The sequence below is a fragment of the Halyomorpha halys genome, unplaced genomic scaffold (genome assembly GCF_000696795.3).
Source record: "Halyomorpha halys isolate HHAL.00 unplaced genomic scaffold, Hhal_1.1 Scaffold1927.1, whole genome shotgun sequence".
NCBI lineage: Eukaryota > Metazoa > Arthropoda > Insecta > Hemiptera > Pentatomidae > Halyomorpha > Halyomorpha halys.
The window spans coordinates 74,015-91,529 of NW_027109348.1; the positions used below are offsets into that span (position 1 = coordinate 74,015).

Below are 17,515 nucleotides of genomic sequence, written 5' to 3' on the forward strand. Positions count from 1 at the left end.
AAAAAAAAATAAATAAAAACACATAAAAATCGAAGAGGAGTTATAATTTATAAAGAAGGCGATGTGCTTTTAAAAATTCAAACACTCGTGCAATTTTAGCTTGCAATTTACTCTGCCTTTATTTAATAATTCAGTTCTTTCCCCTCTCACCTTTTTTATTTATATCTTCATGAACTAAATTTAATCCCTTGTGGTACTGATTTATCAAATATTCTAGAACGATTGAAATTTCTTTATGGGATTCTTTCACACAAAGTAATTTTGTTGGTTGATAATTAAGATTTTGATTTAAGGAGTTATTATTAGAAATTAGAACTAAATTAACATTTATATTAAAATATCATCCTTTCTTACTATTTTTATTTATTCTAATAATTTCAATTAATGTAGAGTAAGTTGTAAGGAATTGGGCATTGGTTGGCAGTTGTGTAATATGTCTCAATTCTTAAGGTGTACATTGTACATTTTGAATTATGTTCTATTTCTTTCCATAATCTCTTTTTACATCTTATTTGATTTGGATACCACAAACTCAAATATTTTTTTATAAATTACTGTGGTTATTTATACACACATTTTCTTCAAAACTTTCTGGAATGCTCTCATTGAGATTGTTAATTTGATTTGTGATCTGATCTAATGGGTTTTCTGTTGATTTTTAGTAAATTTATTAATACCTTCTTTCTTCTGAGGAAAATAATAAGTTATTTTTATCTTTTGTTTCTAAAACTCATCCATGAAAATATTTATTAACATTATAATTATTTATTAGTTCTATTTGTTCATTGTTTTCTATATTTAACAATTTCTTTTTATGCCTTTTATTTTTCCATAATTAATGAAGACATTTATTTAAATATTCCTTCAAATTTATGCCCTATGGTTACTACTTTGGATTCTCAGTATAATTCATTAACATTATTTGGTTTTAATATTTTTATCAAAAGTTCCCTCTAAGGATAGGCTGTTTCAGTACAATATGTATTTTTTAACCAAAAATGTTCCCCAATTTAATTGATTTTCAATGTCTCTGGGACAACTGTATGATTTTTTTTTTCTGATTTGATTGATTTTGATTCATCAGCATTTAGACTTTCATTGTTATTTCCTATTGTGATATTATTTTATGCTTTAATTATTTTCAAAAAACATTTTATCATTATTAAAACCTTTGAATGTGTAGCATTCAAGTTTCTCCAAGTATTTTATCCAGTTATATTATATCCAGTACATCGCCGAATCTTCATCCAAGTTTCGCCTTGTTATTGTATCTATTATTACTCTTCTTAAAGTATCTACCACATTAATAGTTAATGATGAAAATATATTTCTCCTGCAATTCTTTTGGCGTCTCCATCGGCCTTCTTTCGTTCAAATTCATTGTTCTATTTTTGTCAGAATGATACCATCCAAGTAGAGATGAATTTCTATTTTTGATTGAGAAATTCTGATATTTTTTTTCCAAATAATTGTCAGTTGAACTTATTAAGGTCTTAAAGGCTTTTAACAGTTATACATTCCCTCCAAATTGAGTTGGAGTGTTGACCACACCCCTCTGGATTGACCGATTTTGATTTTTTTTTTTTAAATATATTTATTATAGTTTCGGCTTCCAATGCCAGTTTGTTAAATTGGACAGAAACGTTTTTGTTTGAAACTTGGCAAAAATAATCTTCTTAGAGATCTTAAACTTTTTATATATAGGATAAACTCCTGACAAAAAATGTGGAGAAAGGAAAACTTCATTTTCTCTTAACTCAAAAATCTTACAAATCACTTTACATTTTGTAAACCAAAGGGAGGAGGAAAATACTACCATAGTGATGTAACTCTGCTGCTCACTTTTTTTTTTATATAATAGCCTTGGAGCAATACAGGAAAACTTTTCATATAAGAATATTTGCCATTGGTCCATAATCAATCTGATCATAGCCCTTCCCCAAGGTGCTTGCTTTCTTGAGTGTTAAAGGATGTTTTAGATTTTGGAATTTTTTAGTTCAAACACGTTTTCAATGTAATTTATTCTTTATTTTTATTTTTATTTTTTTCAAAACATTATTACATTTTCTATGGATGCAGAAACCTGCGTCACACCTTTCTCACATAGTGTGCAGTTTCCTTTCACAGAATTACGTTTTTACATCGACGACGAAACCCTTCAATTACGCTCTGATCGATCCTATAACTTAAATGTTAAACGCTGATTCGCCGTTTGTGATGCCGTTCTCGAATTAAATTTTTTTATTTTTATGTTTTAATGTTTACATCCCATGTTATATGCTGTTTTTGTAACTGGCCTAATATGATGTTTTATGATAGTTTAAATTATATATCAGTGATATTCCAGATTCCCGATGTTTCATGAATATTCGTGGCATTATTGATTGCAATATCTAATAGCCAGATAAATTATGGCCAACTCAACGAATGCCGTCTCATTCTATTATTATTTCCACCAATGGACTTGTTGCATTTATTTATTCTTTTTGATTGAGGAATGCTGATAATTTTTTTTCATGTGGACAGTTATTATTTCGAGAAAATATATTTTATGATTTACATAAGAAAAAATGGTTAAAAATGATTTTACATATTTATTTATATTTCGGGCGTGATTTATCCATTATCTATTCTAATTGTGTTAAACATTACAGATAATGTTGATAAAACACTATTAATGAATTATATAGGATTTCGGTAGCTGTATAGAGACATTTAACTTGAAGCTCGCGATATGATTGGCAAATAGTTTTTTGGTCCCTATAATTAATTTATATAAAATTTGAGTTCAAATGTGATTTTTAGCTTCCCTCATTATTTTTTTATTTAATAGAGCTGAATGATTTTCAAACTCTGAAGTATCGGTAGCTTTGCAAACATAATTTAAAACTAATTTCAGTTAAAAATTCATTAACATCTTCAGAGTTTCCATAAAAATATTGATTATGATCATGATCCTTAGCAGTCATTTTGTACGTTATCAATTGGATTTGTGGTTGGTGTTGCAGTTGTAATGAGTCTAAAATAAGTGGCATAAAAATATATATAAATTAAAAATTGTTTAGCCAGACACAATTATGAATATTCGTACCTCAAGTGTTCTTTTCAAGTCCTCAATAAGTTATTCGGGGTTCAAGGTATAATGCTAAGACCTTGACCCGTTTAAAGTGTTACGACAAACCTTGAAGCAGCCAGTCTCCGATTCTTTTTATCCAGAGACCATTTCTTCAAATGTTCTTTTTCTAAAACTCATATCAGAGAAATATTTATTACGAAATCTCTCGCGTTCAGTCACCAATTAAATTTCCTGGACCCACTTAAACTAAAAAAATGTTTATTTAATAAAAATTGTTAAAAAGAACAAAACTGAACAACTGTTAATGGTCTATCACATCTGACTGCCTAATGGCAACTGGTCGATTCCTAGGTGGTAATGGGAGGGGTGGGGTATTATTTATATTGTCTTGAGGAAAATGTGAGCGTAAGGGAATCCTCCTGGATTTGGTTTCCATAAACGGCGTGATCTTTGCCTCTGGGTACACACTATAATAATAATAAAAGACTTGGCAAACCCGAAAGTACGATGCCAATACCACTAATTACTGTCAACACATCCGTTCAGTAAAGGCCCGTCTAAACCCAAATTACCAGATCAGTCTTGACGCAATCCTCCCACTTATGCTTCGGTCTACCTCTCTGACGTATACCCGTCGGTTCAGTGTTTATTAACATTTTGTGGTTCCGTTCATTACTAAACCCAACTACCTTACACGCCTATATTATCTGTCACAATGCTATAACATGAATTTACCGGGCATGTATGAAATTTACATGTACTGGGTACAGTTCCCTTCAATTTAGGAGCCGTTTGCAGTTGAGGGAATTATAGCGCTCACTTTGCCTCGCGACTACAGCGGCACCGATTCTACGCCTAATCCGGTGTGGGGCTAGCTTTTATTTCTGTTGTGGTCCCACGAAATGAAAACTTGACCCTCTTACTATGGTTAGAAAAGGGCGATGATTATGCCGTTGATAACCTCTCTCCCCGTATTTCAGAAATGACCAGGAAGAGGGTCATAATAATAAAAAAAAAATTCCTTCTATCCGGCTTTGTATAGCTTTCTAAATTCTCTTGTTAACCCATTCTTTTTCTATCAGAATATTTTATTTTCAAAACCCTTGATGTGTTGTTCTTCCCTTAGTGTAAGAAGCCAAATGCATTTTTCTCTGTATTTATATAACCCAAATTTCTCCTGCTAACCCATATATTTTGTTTTATTCATATTTAATTCGAGATCTTCTTCCTTACTAGATTTTATCATCATAGTTGTATGCAGTTTTATAGTTTCCTCGTCCTTACAATAATATCAAAGCATGAGTATTTTTCCACCTAACTTAAAATTAATTAAACTTTTTTTCGGTGTGCATCACATTTCTAATAACGTATTTTCGTGCTAAATAAAATGAGATAGATGACTGGGGAAACCTGATCAAACTTGTCAGAAAAACTTACTGATTCGAACTTTATTAAACGTTTTGTTCATGCACATACTTACTGAATTTGTATTCCGAACTCACTTCTTTGGTGTTCCAGGGGTACATAATAAAAGAAAAACAGGTATGCAGCTGGTGTACATAACATCTCTGTTTAAAGCAACTTAAAATAATTAATGATTTAATAAATCTCTAACCAGCATTAGCAAATAACATTATTACAAGTGCTTATGTTGGTTTTTCTGTATACCATTATGTGATTACAATAAAACATGGCTTTGAAAATGATTTTAGTAATTGAAGGCAATACATTTTCACCAATTATTCTGTTGTTATTATTAATGGTCTCTGGCCTTTTGAAATGTTTATATCCCTTATGGCTAGCTGCACGGGCTAGTTCATAGTTAACACAAAATGGCTTATCTGCAAATTTTTATGGGCATTTTGAGAAATTGTAAGAAAGTGTTTTCCTGTGCACTTTAAGCACCTTGATTCTAAATTACAAACATTTTTTGTGTGGCCATATCTCTAGCAGTTTGTGTATATTGGAATTTCACTGTTTAGAAATTTTACTGCTGTAATTATCGCTGCAAATAAATTATGAGGTTTAAAAATATATTTTTTTATTTTTAATAGATATTGAACAGAGTAGTAGATTTTTTATTTATATTCACTATTTTGAATACGTGTACAACTTCAAATAAATTTTTCTCTTAGTTTTGGTTAAAATAAGCAGTATTTGGTTAGATTTTTATACTACATCAGTTTTATGGGACGTAAACTACTAGAATAATATTTTTATAAACTGGAAAAAAAATAATAAATTATTAAAATAATACAGTGAATTTCACACAATTTTTTCACATTCAAAAAAAGAGTTTTTTGTCACAATGGTGGTACAACCTGTTAACTAAGGATTCAAACTATCGATTGTTGTTCATGTATCAATCCTTAAGATACTTATAATGGTAAAAAGTAATGGTATCACCCATGTCTCCATGCTAACAATTGAAGGTTAGCATGTTTTTCACCTAATATTAAAAAAAAAAAAATCAATTATATGGCATAAAAATTTAAAAATGTGTTTATATTGCTATATGTATATTGCTGTTAAATGTTTTAGAACTTATTGTGGATATTCTTTAACATTTTAATTATCTATTTCAGTTCTCAAGGGGAAGAAACTACAGTTACCAGCTTAAGCTGCATAAAATATTTCATCATGGGTCACCCAGAATTATACTATCGTGAGAAGAATGTTCTCTCATATGTTTCTGTTTAAAGAAGCGTTTAATATGAGTTGACTGACTGACAGGTTTATATTTATTTGAGGTTATATGCATCATCAACAGCAGCCAGTATTATAATTTTTTGTTTTCATTTTTATTTCTGTAATTTTTTCAACCCAGAATGTCAAAATGCAGATTAGAACATAAATTGTAAAATAATTACTTAAATTGTATTGTAGATAAATATAATAATAGGATTGGATATATAGTACATAATGTGTTATGTAGCATATATATATATTAAAATATATAACAAATTAGGAGATGCTATTGTATATATTAAATGTATATTCCTGCAGTGTTATAATTTATTTTAAAATAGCTTGTATATTGTTTTATTTTTGGGGCTCTGAAATTGACTTAAAACTGTTTTTTTTAGATAGATGATTTTCTCCTCTAAAATACTCCCAGGAGAAATGAATTACATTAAAAGTTATAATTAAGTCTACCCAAAGGATTTTAATTCTTTAAAATTTATTTTACTAATCAAATTTAATTTTTATTTATTGGCTTATTTATCAAATAATTTGTATGAAGATTTTTGCCTGATGATCATTAAAAAATATTAAATTTTAAACCATTTTCTTTGTGAAATATTAGTTGATTCTATGGAATGGAGTTCATATTTTTTTAAAAATTAAAATCTAGCTTGCTGTTGTAATTAAACAATTTATTATTTTTTTATTACAATATGTTTTCATGTACCATCCATTTATTGACAATCGGGCATCATATACGTGGTTATTAAAGGGTTTTTTGTTATTGGTGTCTTTATCAATGAGTTTAATTTTTAATTATCCAATTTTAAATACTAATGAAAAAATATCAATCAAATTTCGTGAGTTTTGAAATATTTACAAAGAAGATTGCTTGTTTTTTTGGGGGGTTTTTTATTCCTTATTATTTGAACTTGAGCTTTTCAGGACTAAAGGATTTTATAAGCCTAATTAGTCCAAATATATTTTTTTATCTTAAAAAATATTATTTAGTTGATGTTTACATTATTGTTTATCATATTCTTACAATTATCATTACAGGCTTTCAATAATTCACATTAGATCTCAATATCACTCAATCATAATTTTTTAAAAGTATTTTCCATTCCATTTTGAGGTTGGTAACAATAGCAGAAAATAGGTTATCAATTTTTCATCTTTGTGAATATTATGATACACTATTCTTTGAGTAATAAAAAAGCTTATCTTATTCATAAACTTTTTTTTGCTAAACAGAGATTATTGCTTCTAAATGTTTTTGTTTGTCACATAACTATTTGAAAATCTTGATTTCTATTTATTTAGCTGTTAATTTCCAGGTAATCATTTTGTGGCCTAGACCTTTTATTCACAACCTTCAAAGGAGAACAATTTCTACATTTTTATAAGCTTTATTGCTATCTTAAACATTATCCTGTTGAATTTTTGTAAATTATATTTAGGAAACAATTGCTAAGAATCTATTATCAAACAATTTTTATCTTTTGTATCTTTAGTCTACTTCTATAGCTCAAACTCTGCACCAAAAGTTCATTTAGCTCAGAAAAACCGAGAATAGTCACGCACCAAAAATTGAGAGTGGTAAAACTTTGCCTGTCTTAAAACATTGAATTAATTATATAATGCTTGGTGTATTTCCAAACAGCAATAGAATATTTTTTTGTTTTCACCTAACTCTACTCTGTGGTGAAAAGACTTACCTTAATGACGTAGCGAGGTAATGTATATGAACAGTGGATTTATTGATGAACCAAAATGGGTGCCTACAATAATATATTTCCTTAGGATTATTTAAAAATATAATCTATTTTCGTTTATAGCAATCAAATTCAATGTTTTTCATTCTGATCGATTGCTGTAAACTTCAAAATCTTGTAAAGTTTGTTCAAAAACTTAAGTTTTGTTTGTTAAATTAAAATATTTGTTACTTGAAATTTATATATTTATAAGTTATCTCCAAAACATTTTATAAATATTTTATAGTATTTATAGAAATGAACGAGAAAATATAATCTTTATTCCACAAAAGTCTGTTTTTATTTATTTATTTTTTTACACAAATTATTTTATGAAAAGAGTGTAATAAACATTATATGAAGAAATATTTTATAAAACTTGATTCTTTACACATGTGTCTTTAATTATTATGTAGTTATATTTTCCTCCAAGGATGCTGACTGGCCAAACAAATATCATGGCATTGTATGTAAACCTCCTTATGGGCTTACATACAATTCTATGATAATTTATTAGCTGATATCCTTTTATAGAAGAAACATCAAGTTTTATTTTACAGGGCTTTAACAAAATTAGTTTACCCTAATGAGAACAGAATTCATGCCACTCCAAACTGCGCTTAGGGTCCTTCTCCTCACCTTAGATCATGGCTTTTAAAGAAGTAATTTTTTAAAGGATATTTAAACATTTATACTGACTTAAGTCCTAGTCAGCTGTTTTAAATTGTATGCACCTAAAAATCTGCTGTAATTATGTCATAGAGTAAATGGGTTAGTTAGAAATAGCCTTCATACTCTGGTTAGAAAAAGTTAGTAACCCTAAACCCATCCTTCCAGCTGTAGATTTAGATGTATATAAGCACCCAACCAAGCAAATAGCTATTATAAGACATTGGAAAATTAATATTTTACCATATTTAATTGATAGTCCATAAGGAAGATGGCCAGAGTGGCGATCAAACCATTTAATCATAACCAAGACAGATTAAATATTTACCAGTAGGTTACTAATAATTAATTTGTTTGCTATTTTTTGTACCTTTCTTGAGCACCAACCAGGGCCTTTTTTTCATGATAAAGTAAATCTAATACTATTAATCGATTTAACTTAATACAATTGAACTGACTTGTACAATAGTAATTTGTACTTAGGTACTTTTTAACTCCTGTAATATCACTAATAGTCCTCCATATTATGAAAAAAATATAAGCATTAGTGTAATTACCACTTTGTTGCTATACTTGTATTATGAACCAATATTATTAGCTTTCATTATGAAACAGGGCCCTGACCATCTTCAAAAAATTTCTGATTTGGATTTTATTTTTTTAAGATTTTCTCATGAGAGGAAGGGGCCTAATAAAGTCTGTCAAACTTTTAGTGTTTATAGATAAATAACAAGCTTTGGGTCATTCTTGTTTCTTGCCTATCTTTCTTTTTCTTTCAAATGTTTCCTTTTCAACTTTTCTCCTCTTGACCAAGATTTTCGGGATGCCATATTTTTCTAGTATAATATTCCTAACCCTTGCACCTTAAGTAGCTCTTAAAAGCTCGAAAATTATTCATTTTAACAATATAAAAAACAACTAGTTGATAAACTATACAAAATTAAACATTACTGGTTTTCTGTAGCTCATTATCATAAATGACATTCAATAACAATCTGTGCTATACTGCAGTTGAATTTCTCTGGACTGCTGCTGTAAACTAATAGTGAAGAGAGTGAGGAATGAGGTAATAAATGTTACTAAAGAAAGTTCATATCTCTCCAAGTCTAGTAGTTTCGGAAGTCCATTTTAGGGGATAGTTTTTTATTTTTTTAGAAGGTTTTAACTATTGAATTCAATCAGATTACCTTATGGTAATTGTATATGAGGGACTACATATCAAAAATATAAAATAATTTCCGTCAGTAGACAAATAATGTTCACAAACTTGGAAAGTTCCTTCAGGGGACTGCCAGATAAATGACAAATAGTCTCAACTTAGAATTTGGATCATGATTGTTAAGATATTGTTACTAGTAGTTTAAAATATACTTGTCTAAGCTCTACACAAGGATTTTTTTTCAAGATAATTAATTTTTTATTTGTAGCCACCAAAATGAGTTTGAGACAAAAATAAAATGGTAGTGATTATTATTAGTACATATTTACTAAGTAATATTTTTTAGTTGTAGATATTTAAACATCAATTAAAAATACACCTAATCCATTCAATGAATTAATTTTCACCAAAATTCAATGGTGTATTCTTGATACTTGATCGTGAAAAAAAATTTCTTTTGCTTTGAAATTGATAAGTGTATGTTTTTGAATATTATAAAAGTGTATAAGAAGCCTATTTCTTATAGATTAGACCATAATTAGTTCTAATTCAATATTTATTAGGAGTGGGGTAGGTACACCTTTATACTACTAACTAATAATTTTGCCTTTTTATACTATAAGTTACCATAGGCAGTGAGAATTGTGAAGGCAGATGGCTAAAGGTAGGTGGGAGACCAGTACTGCCAAATCTAAAAGCGAACCAGTCCCCTGACCCTTCTTGCTCCTATCCAAAACTAAGGCTACCCACCCATTCAGGAACCTCGCTGAATATTGTTCAAGTCAGTTATAAATAAGAGGCAAAAATCATAATCGAAGAAATGAGTTGATGAAGGTACTAGGTAACTAATATTGGAAAATTAATAACTATGAATGCAGGTTTCATATGCTTGTCTGAGTCTTGTATCGTTAACTAAACAAGATTATTTATTGATTATTGGCATTATTTCTCAGTGGTTTGAATAAATTGAGTTTTCAAAAATTACATTAAAAAGCCTGGATTTGTAATTTTTTGAAGACGTAAATACCACAAGGCAATAACTGCGGGTTTAGCAAGACCTGAATTAAAAAAACAAAAAAATGAAATCAATCAAAATAATTTTATAATTCCAAATACGTTTGATATTATTCTCCATGAGAATATTTGTTAAAGATAAAGATAAATGAAAAGAAAATAATGTTATTGGTGGTATTTTTTATTTTCATAATTGTAATTTATACAGTTTATCAGGTATCAACCCCCCTAGTTTCTCCATATTTTTTCCAATCATTTTTTCTCCCCTCATTCACACAGCTCTGTGTTGTCTACTCAAATGTAGTATTGCTACTAACCACACTATGTTACCAACTTAGGTGTTTTTTCTGTTAGTTTTACATTTATAATAGTTTTAAATGTAAATTCATCAAGTCCCAACTGAGAAGACCTCAAGGGCTTTAGACTAGAAATCTTCATACAAACAGATTTTTCTCATTGTTCCTAAAACCAGGGTTGGGCAAAAATTAGATATAGATGAAACTAATATCCAAAACTGCCAGGAATTCGATATTTATTTATAAATGGTTCATTCATGAATAAGGTCTTTTCAAATATAGCTAATTTTTGCCCATCTCTGGCAAATATTACATGGTGTGTAGTTAATTTTAGCTAAATGGTCAGACACTAGTTGAATAATTATTGGTATGTAGAAAAAATTAATAAATAAAAAAATTTGTTCAACAAAATTAAAGATCAGGAAAGAAGTACACATTAAATCTTGCATAGCATATGGTAAAAGAAAGATTAATGTACTTTTTCAAGAAAAGCCACATACTGACAGCGAAATATCTCAAATCTGATAGCAAAAAAATGCTTTTTTTTCGATCAGATTTATTCAATCTTAGTTATGCTACTGTTATTTTCTCTTGTAATTTATAACAAATCATCCACCCGAGAATTCAATTATTTCATTAACATGTAAATATACTTTTACTTCATTAATCCTTTACTTATTTTTTTGCCGAAAAATGTTTATATTAAAATTAAAAACAGTTTATTAAATACATGAACTCTTTTACAGACAGAGCTAAACATTATCCAAAAGTATGCTAAACTTATTATTTATCTAACAGTCCTCTAGTTATAACATTGGAAGGTGGAGTTTCTGAATTTTGTTGTACTTCTGGATCACGTTCTTCCCTCAGTTTAGTCCAAGCAATTTGGGTTAAGGCCTTAAAAAAACAAATAATGCTTATAAGTACAAGTTTGTAAACAAGTGTTTAAAAAAAGCACATTTGTTTATTTCTAAAAATAAATAATACTGATAGATGACATTGTAGTTCAATTTAAAAATAGGCTTTGCAATAATCAGTAATTTCACTTTTAATAGTAAAAATATCAATTAACAACTGTTTCATAGAATGTAAGCTGAGGAAATATAGTGTAAAGATTTTATTGATTTAGAGCAGTGATTCCGCACAAAGTGGGTGCTTCAGCGATTCAGGGGGGCGATGAATAACTACAAGTTGTCACAGTCAAAAATATTACTGCTGAGGTTTACTAAATTGGTTGCAACACACCCAGTTCATCCTTCTCATTAAGATGATTTTGAATGTTTTAACTTTTTTGTATTACAATCTATTCTGAGTTCAATAAATAGTGTCATAATATCCAAGTTCAATGTTTCTAATTTACACCTTTTTTTTTTTTGCTATATTTTATGAAAAAAAGTTTGGGAACCACTGATTTAGAGGAAATTGGGGAAACCATCTCTAGAAGATAATTTAAAAATGTGAATGGTGAACTGTTCCTTACATGTTATTTCATGGGTTAAAAAATATTATAGGCATGCAGAGAATTACATGAAAATATTGCATTTCATTACGTGGTGAAAAAGTAAAAGTCTTTTACTGCTATGGTGATAGATGTGCTTTGAAGTTGTAGGACTTAGGAGGTATCTATTGCATTTGGGAAATGGAGTCAGTAGAAATAAAATGAATGTATCACAAAGCTCTATGTTCTTTCTGTCACATGTATATATTCTTAAACACATAAATAAATGTAAGTTAAAAATGACCAAGAATTATACATTAATTTTTTTCACCAGGCCTGGTCTTTTCTAGCATAACAGATGGTTATCCCATGGGTGATTAACCTATTCTAGTCATAGAGAAGGGAAGGGCGAGTTTCATTCCATGGACCCACCCACAAAATTACACCCCTCCCCTCCTCTATGGCCTGGATTCAAAGCCGCTTTTGACATAAGGTTACTAATATGACTCCTAAACACTCTCAGCCACCACCACCTCACCAAGAAATCAACTTACTTACTAATAGCTTTAAGCTGATAAACTCTAATAAGAAAAAATTATTATAAATTTACTTTGAAAGAATATGGCTCCCAAATTGCAAGATCAGCCAAAACTTTTCGATTTAGGAAAATTTTGCTTTTCTCTAAGCCATTTCTAAAAAGTGGGTAAGAAAGGCCATGTTCTTCACATCCAGCAGCTACTCGGGTCATCCACAACTATTAATTAAAAACACACCAGTATTATTAGAAATTAGTAGTCAGAAACAAACAAATATATAGGTTTTATGCAAATTACATTAGCCATATCTTCTTTTTTCAGTTGTCGGCTTTTGGTGGCATAAGCTAGAGCTCTATGGACATATCTAATGGCAATAGAATAGCAATTCCTTTTTCGACCTACAAAATGCTTTATCACAAATTAAATTAAAAAGAGATAGTAATAAAATAAAACTTCATTTGTCTGGGACCACAATTACCGCTGACAGTTTGAATATTTTACGTTTCCGCCAGAATTCATCTGGGCCTCTACTTCTAACAAACAAAGCTAGTGTTTGGAAAACCATATCAACCTCAAACTAAGAGACTGAAATATATTTTAAGCTTCACACTTTATTTAAAAATGACTCCTCAGAAGGTAGCCAATAGGAACCAAAGAGGTCGCAAAAGATTTTTAATGTCAGTGAGCTCATATCTGTATATCTACATTTCTTAAAAATATACCTAATATGTTATGAATTCATTTGGAAGTTGCAAGTTCATAATTCGAGTTCTTGATAATAACGTACTTAAAATTTTTTAGCAATTGAGAGAGTCGGACGTAAAACATGGTAACTGACAAAATTAAAACTTTTACAGTGTTGAAAAGTTTGTTGTTGTTGTTTCAGGTTGATACAGGAGTTATTTACATTACTTAATATCAACATTATTCTCTTAACAAAACATAGCCTTCAAAGATTCTTTCAATAATTTATAAAATCAGCACTAAAAAAACCGATGAAACTTAAAACATCAATTCATAAAAAAATTCAGTTACCTTTATTCGTGACTAAACGTCTCAATTGTTTATAAAAATTTCAAACAAAGAAAATTGAGATTCTCACCTATACATCTGTATCAACGATTAACACATATAAGAAGAAATAATAAACTGAATAAAGCAGTTTCTTTTCTTTTGTATCGCGTTTCAAAGTTCTCTGGCAGTAAATTGCCATTTTATTTGAAAACCTACTCTCTGTTGATGAGTTAAAGACTAAAATTATTAATGATATGAATGGCATTTGCAACAACGTAATCTTTATACATATATTAACTAAGATCCTCCAACATTTCCAATACTGGGTTGACATACACGGTGTGCCAACCAACGGACATTAAACGATTGGCGAGATCTATGGGTATTCGCCTTAGAACATCATATGAAGGTAAACACAATCTGCCTGGGCCCTGTTTCATAATGAAAGCTAATAATATTGGTTCATGACTAAAAGTATACAAACTACTTATTACTGACACTTATTTTTTTCACAATAGGGATTACTATTATTGATATTACAGAAGTTAAAAAGTACTTAAGTATATATAAGTCAGTTTAATTGTATCAAATTAAGACTAAAAGACTAATAGTATTAGTTGGTACTTTATTATGAAACAGGTCCCTGGTATTCGCCTACAGCCTTGTAGCAGGAAAGACACAGCTAAGCCTGAAGCACCGACAGACTGTTACGGACAGAGGGCCGAGGGCCATCCACCCTCGTATAATATATAGGAATTCAGGAGAAGGAATATTCAAAGGAGATATCAGAAATAATGAAACTTTAAGTGTCTAAAATAGTGGTCGAATCTGATCCACAAGAGAATAATAGTTCAAATGTCTCCTTTGAAACGATTCCATTGTAAAAATGGCCTGTAAAAGATCTAAGAACTGGCTACCCACGTTCTTATACCACAATGTCTGGATACTGGAGTCCTTCACTTCCACTATCCTATTCCATAACAATGTCTGAAGGCTGCTCCCTTTCAGAGTTGTGGTAGCAGCATAAAGCTGGTTCCCTTTCAGATGACTTCTGTATGAACATTAAAAATGTCAGAGACTGGTCCTCTTGACACAATGTATCCTTGCGCTCTACCATGTTTGTCAGCATCTTTCCTGCATTCCTTCTTATATTTGTAATAATTTAACATTGAGGCTTTTAGAGATCTGTTAACCTAGTTTAGTCAGCACAAGCTGTGGGTCCTTTGCCCAAGAGATAAACAAACCTATTATTATGTCGCGCGTTTACCTTTGGGCTTTACCAATAGAGGGTACTTATCAATTGATATGGGAAAGAAAACTGCTTGGATCGTGCACTCTTAGTTTTAATATTACAAAATGCATAAAAAATATTCTCTTTTTTGATAATAAAGGTCTGTAGACTTTTATCAGGCATTTATTTAATTTAATGTTTAAAGTACCTACTTTTAATTACTTTTTTAAAAGTCTCAATCATATCTCAGTTAGCCGCTATCGGAAGGTTATGGTAGTTCAGTTGCTGATAGAATCTCATAACCTTACTTGAAATCTTATCTTATTTACTGTTATCATATACCTTTTTTTTTATCGTTATTTATATTTCTGCATTACATTCCAATGTCATTGGACATTACATCCAACTGATTATTAAAAAATCAACGGTGAGTCCAATAATTCTTGAAATATTCTATTTTTTTATAATTTTTATAATCATATATAATTTTCAGAGGTTTTGGATTTCATATAATGTTTGGTACACTTTCTAAGATTTTGCCTAACAGTATTTCCAGAACTTTAATAGCTACTTACTATAAAAGCCAGTATGTAATTTCATTTGTTTGCTCCAGATATTCATGATTTTTAGAATTTATGAAGTTATACTTTATGAGTTATATTTGTTTTATTTTTTTGTTCAGATTAATCTTTGCAAAAGGAAAACACAGTAGCCAAGAATTTATCGAAATGCCTGGAATGTCTGTTCAAATTCTCCCAGCGCTTAGTGATAATTACATGTATTTGGTATGACAGGATTATTCAAGATTTTCAGCTTAATCACTATAATTTAATTGTTATAATTGGTAAATAAGGTTCTGATCTGGTTTTAAATTATTATCAAGCTGTTAATTAAATTATTAAAATATTTTTTAATGATTTAGCAATGAGGCTTCCTAAATGTTTTTACTGTATTTATTTAATTTTCCAATATTTTGAAACTTAAATATCGTATTTAGAGTTAAAACACATAAATAAACATTTTTTCACTAAGCTAGATCATTATTTAAATTTAACTGATAAATTATTTGCCAGTGTATTTTTACTTCTATAATTAGTAACAGTTTCAATGCTCTACTCTAACATTGCGTGTGAGTGTGTTCTCACTTATAGAGAATGTTTATTATTATTCGTTATTACTGTTTTAATTCAATTAATGCTGCCGACTTCCATTCACAACACTCATTCAAGAAATAAACAATCCCCTAATAGATCCTTTTCAGTTTTTCAGGCTTTCATTCATATTAATACAAATCATTTTATTGTGTTAGAGTAGGACTGACAATAATGGTCAACCCTTTTCTCGTGGCGTGTAAGTGATTACTAGTTCACCAGTCATGTTTGGGAACTAGTATCTAAAATAATACAAAACATTATTAATGGATAAATTTTTATGAATTTTTAAATTTTGTTATTAGATTATTGCTGTTATTATTAAGAAACATTTATTCAGAATTGATTGTTTGAATTGTAATTTTTCAAACAGCCAAGTGATATATTGACCATTTGTTCCCAATATCTCCTATCTGCAAATTAAGTAGCTTTACTAAAACCTTCCTTATTGGAGCTGCTTTGTGTTGCTTCTTTGCTCTTCTCACAGCTGAAAATGTTTTAGGCTTTTTTATTATCCTGTTCAAGAGATAAACAATCCCCAAATAGGTCATTTTCAGTTGTGGCTAGAGTCTTCATTCATATGAACACAAATCTTACTTCAAAAATAAAAACAATGTACAATCAACAGGTTTTTAGAACAAATCTTACATTGAATTTTAATATATAATTTAAAAATTGATTACAAGTAATCTAATATTTTATTATTTGCTCATCTAGTTCACTATTATAATAATTTACAAATTAAACAAATTTTTGTGACAAAATCAACATTCATAGTAATTATTCTTCTTATTTTCCTGTACCTTAAAATCATCTTGAGGACATGCGTCAACTTATTTAAAATTAAATTCATTGATTTTTTGTTGATCATATAATGAGAATATAATCAGAGCAATTAAAACTTTGTCAATTTTTTGTTTAAACAGTTAAATCAGAATAATTGTTGAATCTCCTAATTATTACAGCAATTTCTAAGATTCAGCTATCTCAATTGGAGAGTAAACAACAGTTATGATACGCGAAACATAAGAAATTAAAACTATTTTAGACAGCAGAATTTGAATGAGATTATATAAAATATCATTCTATAAAATTACACTGGAAATAATTTTTCGCATACATTTATTATATTATTATTTATAGTTGATGTTTATCCTCACTTTTTACTGTAGATTATTGACAATGATACAAAGGAAGCAGCAGCAGTTGACCCTGTCGATCCTGATACTTTATTTTCAGCAGTCAAAAATCTTGATGTTAATTTGACAAAAGTCTTAACCACGCATCATCATTGGTGAGTTGATAGGGTATAATAATTGAATTTTATTCCATAATAAATAAAGCTACCTTAAATATTATAAATACCTTCAATTCTTTTATTTAACAGTAATTAATAAGATAATAGTATGTCATATAAGATCCTGTCCCTCAACACACTAGCATATGTTTGACTTCCAGACAGCTATTTAATATATACTATTTCAATGTATAT

The 17,515-nt window shown here is 29.3% G+C and overlaps 3 protein-coding genes and 1 long non-coding RNA gene across 5 annotated transcripts in view; 2 read left to right on the forward strand and 2 right to left on the reverse strand.

Moving 5' to 3' along the window:
* The window catches only part of LOC136795792 (uncharacterized), a 3,588-nt gene extending 208 nt beyond the window's left edge, over positions 1-3,380 (reverse strand). The window contains exon 1 of the long non-coding RNA XR_010843461.1: positions 3,092-3,380. This is a non-coding gene — a long non-coding RNA (uncharacterized lncRNA). The remainder of the gene's footprint in view (positions 1-3,091) is intronic.
* The window catches only part of LOC106690869 (ER lumen protein-retaining receptor), a 19,304-nt gene extending 13,256 nt beyond the window's left edge, over positions 1-6,048 (forward strand). The window contains exon 5 of the mRNA XM_014436455.3: positions 5,662-6,048. Within this exon, the coding sequence (XP_014291941.1) occupies positions 5,662-5,696 (35 nt within the window). The 3' untranslated portion in view covers positions 5,697-6,048. The remainder of the gene's footprint in view (positions 1-5,661) is intronic.
* Positions 6,049-10,517: 4,469 nt separating this feature from the next.
* Positions 10,518-13,285, reverse strand: mRpL20 (mitochondrial ribosomal protein L20). The gene is made up of 4 exons (XM_014436454.3): positions 13,106-13,285; positions 12,925-13,035; positions 12,702-12,845; positions 10,518-11,550 (listed from the first exon to the last, which is right to left on the reverse strand). Exons 1-4 carry the CDS (start codon positions 13,190-13,192, stop codon positions 11,437-11,439), a joined length of 456 nt encoding a protein of 151 aa, XP_014291940.1. The 5' UTR covers positions 13,193-13,285; the 3' UTR covers positions 10,518-11,436.
* A 1,858-nt stretch (positions 13,286-15,143) lies between these two features.
* The window catches only part of tzn (tenzing norgay), a 14,519-nt gene continuing 12,147 nt past the window's right edge, over positions 15,144-17,515 (forward strand). The window contains exons 1-4 of one of the 2 annotated variants that reach the window (XM_014436449.3): positions 15,144-15,299; positions 15,366-15,458; positions 15,555-15,657; positions 17,196-17,317. In XM_014436449.3, the coding sequence (XP_014291935.1) occupies positions 15,385-15,458; positions 15,555-15,657; positions 17,196-17,317 (299 nt within the window). In that variant the 5' untranslated portion in view covers positions 15,144-15,299; positions 15,366-15,384. The remainder of the gene's footprint in view (positions 15,300-15,365; positions 15,459-15,554; positions 15,658-17,195; positions 17,318-17,515) is intronic. The other variant, XM_014436450.3, reaches the window with a different exon arrangement.

Coding starts and splice junctions, on each gene's coding strand:
- mRpL20 (XM_014436454.3), bottom strand. CDS start 13,192: ATGGTTTTCCAAACACTAGCTTTGTTTGTTAGAAGTAGAGGCCCAGAT. Junction 12,846..12,924: donor AAAAAGAAGATATGGCTAAT/GTAATTTGCATA, acceptor TTTAATTAATAG/TTGTGGATGACCCGAGTAGC. Junction 11,551..12,701: donor GGGAGCCATATTCTTTCAAA/GTAAATTTATAA, acceptor TGTTTTTTTAAG/GCCTTAACCCAAATTGCTTG.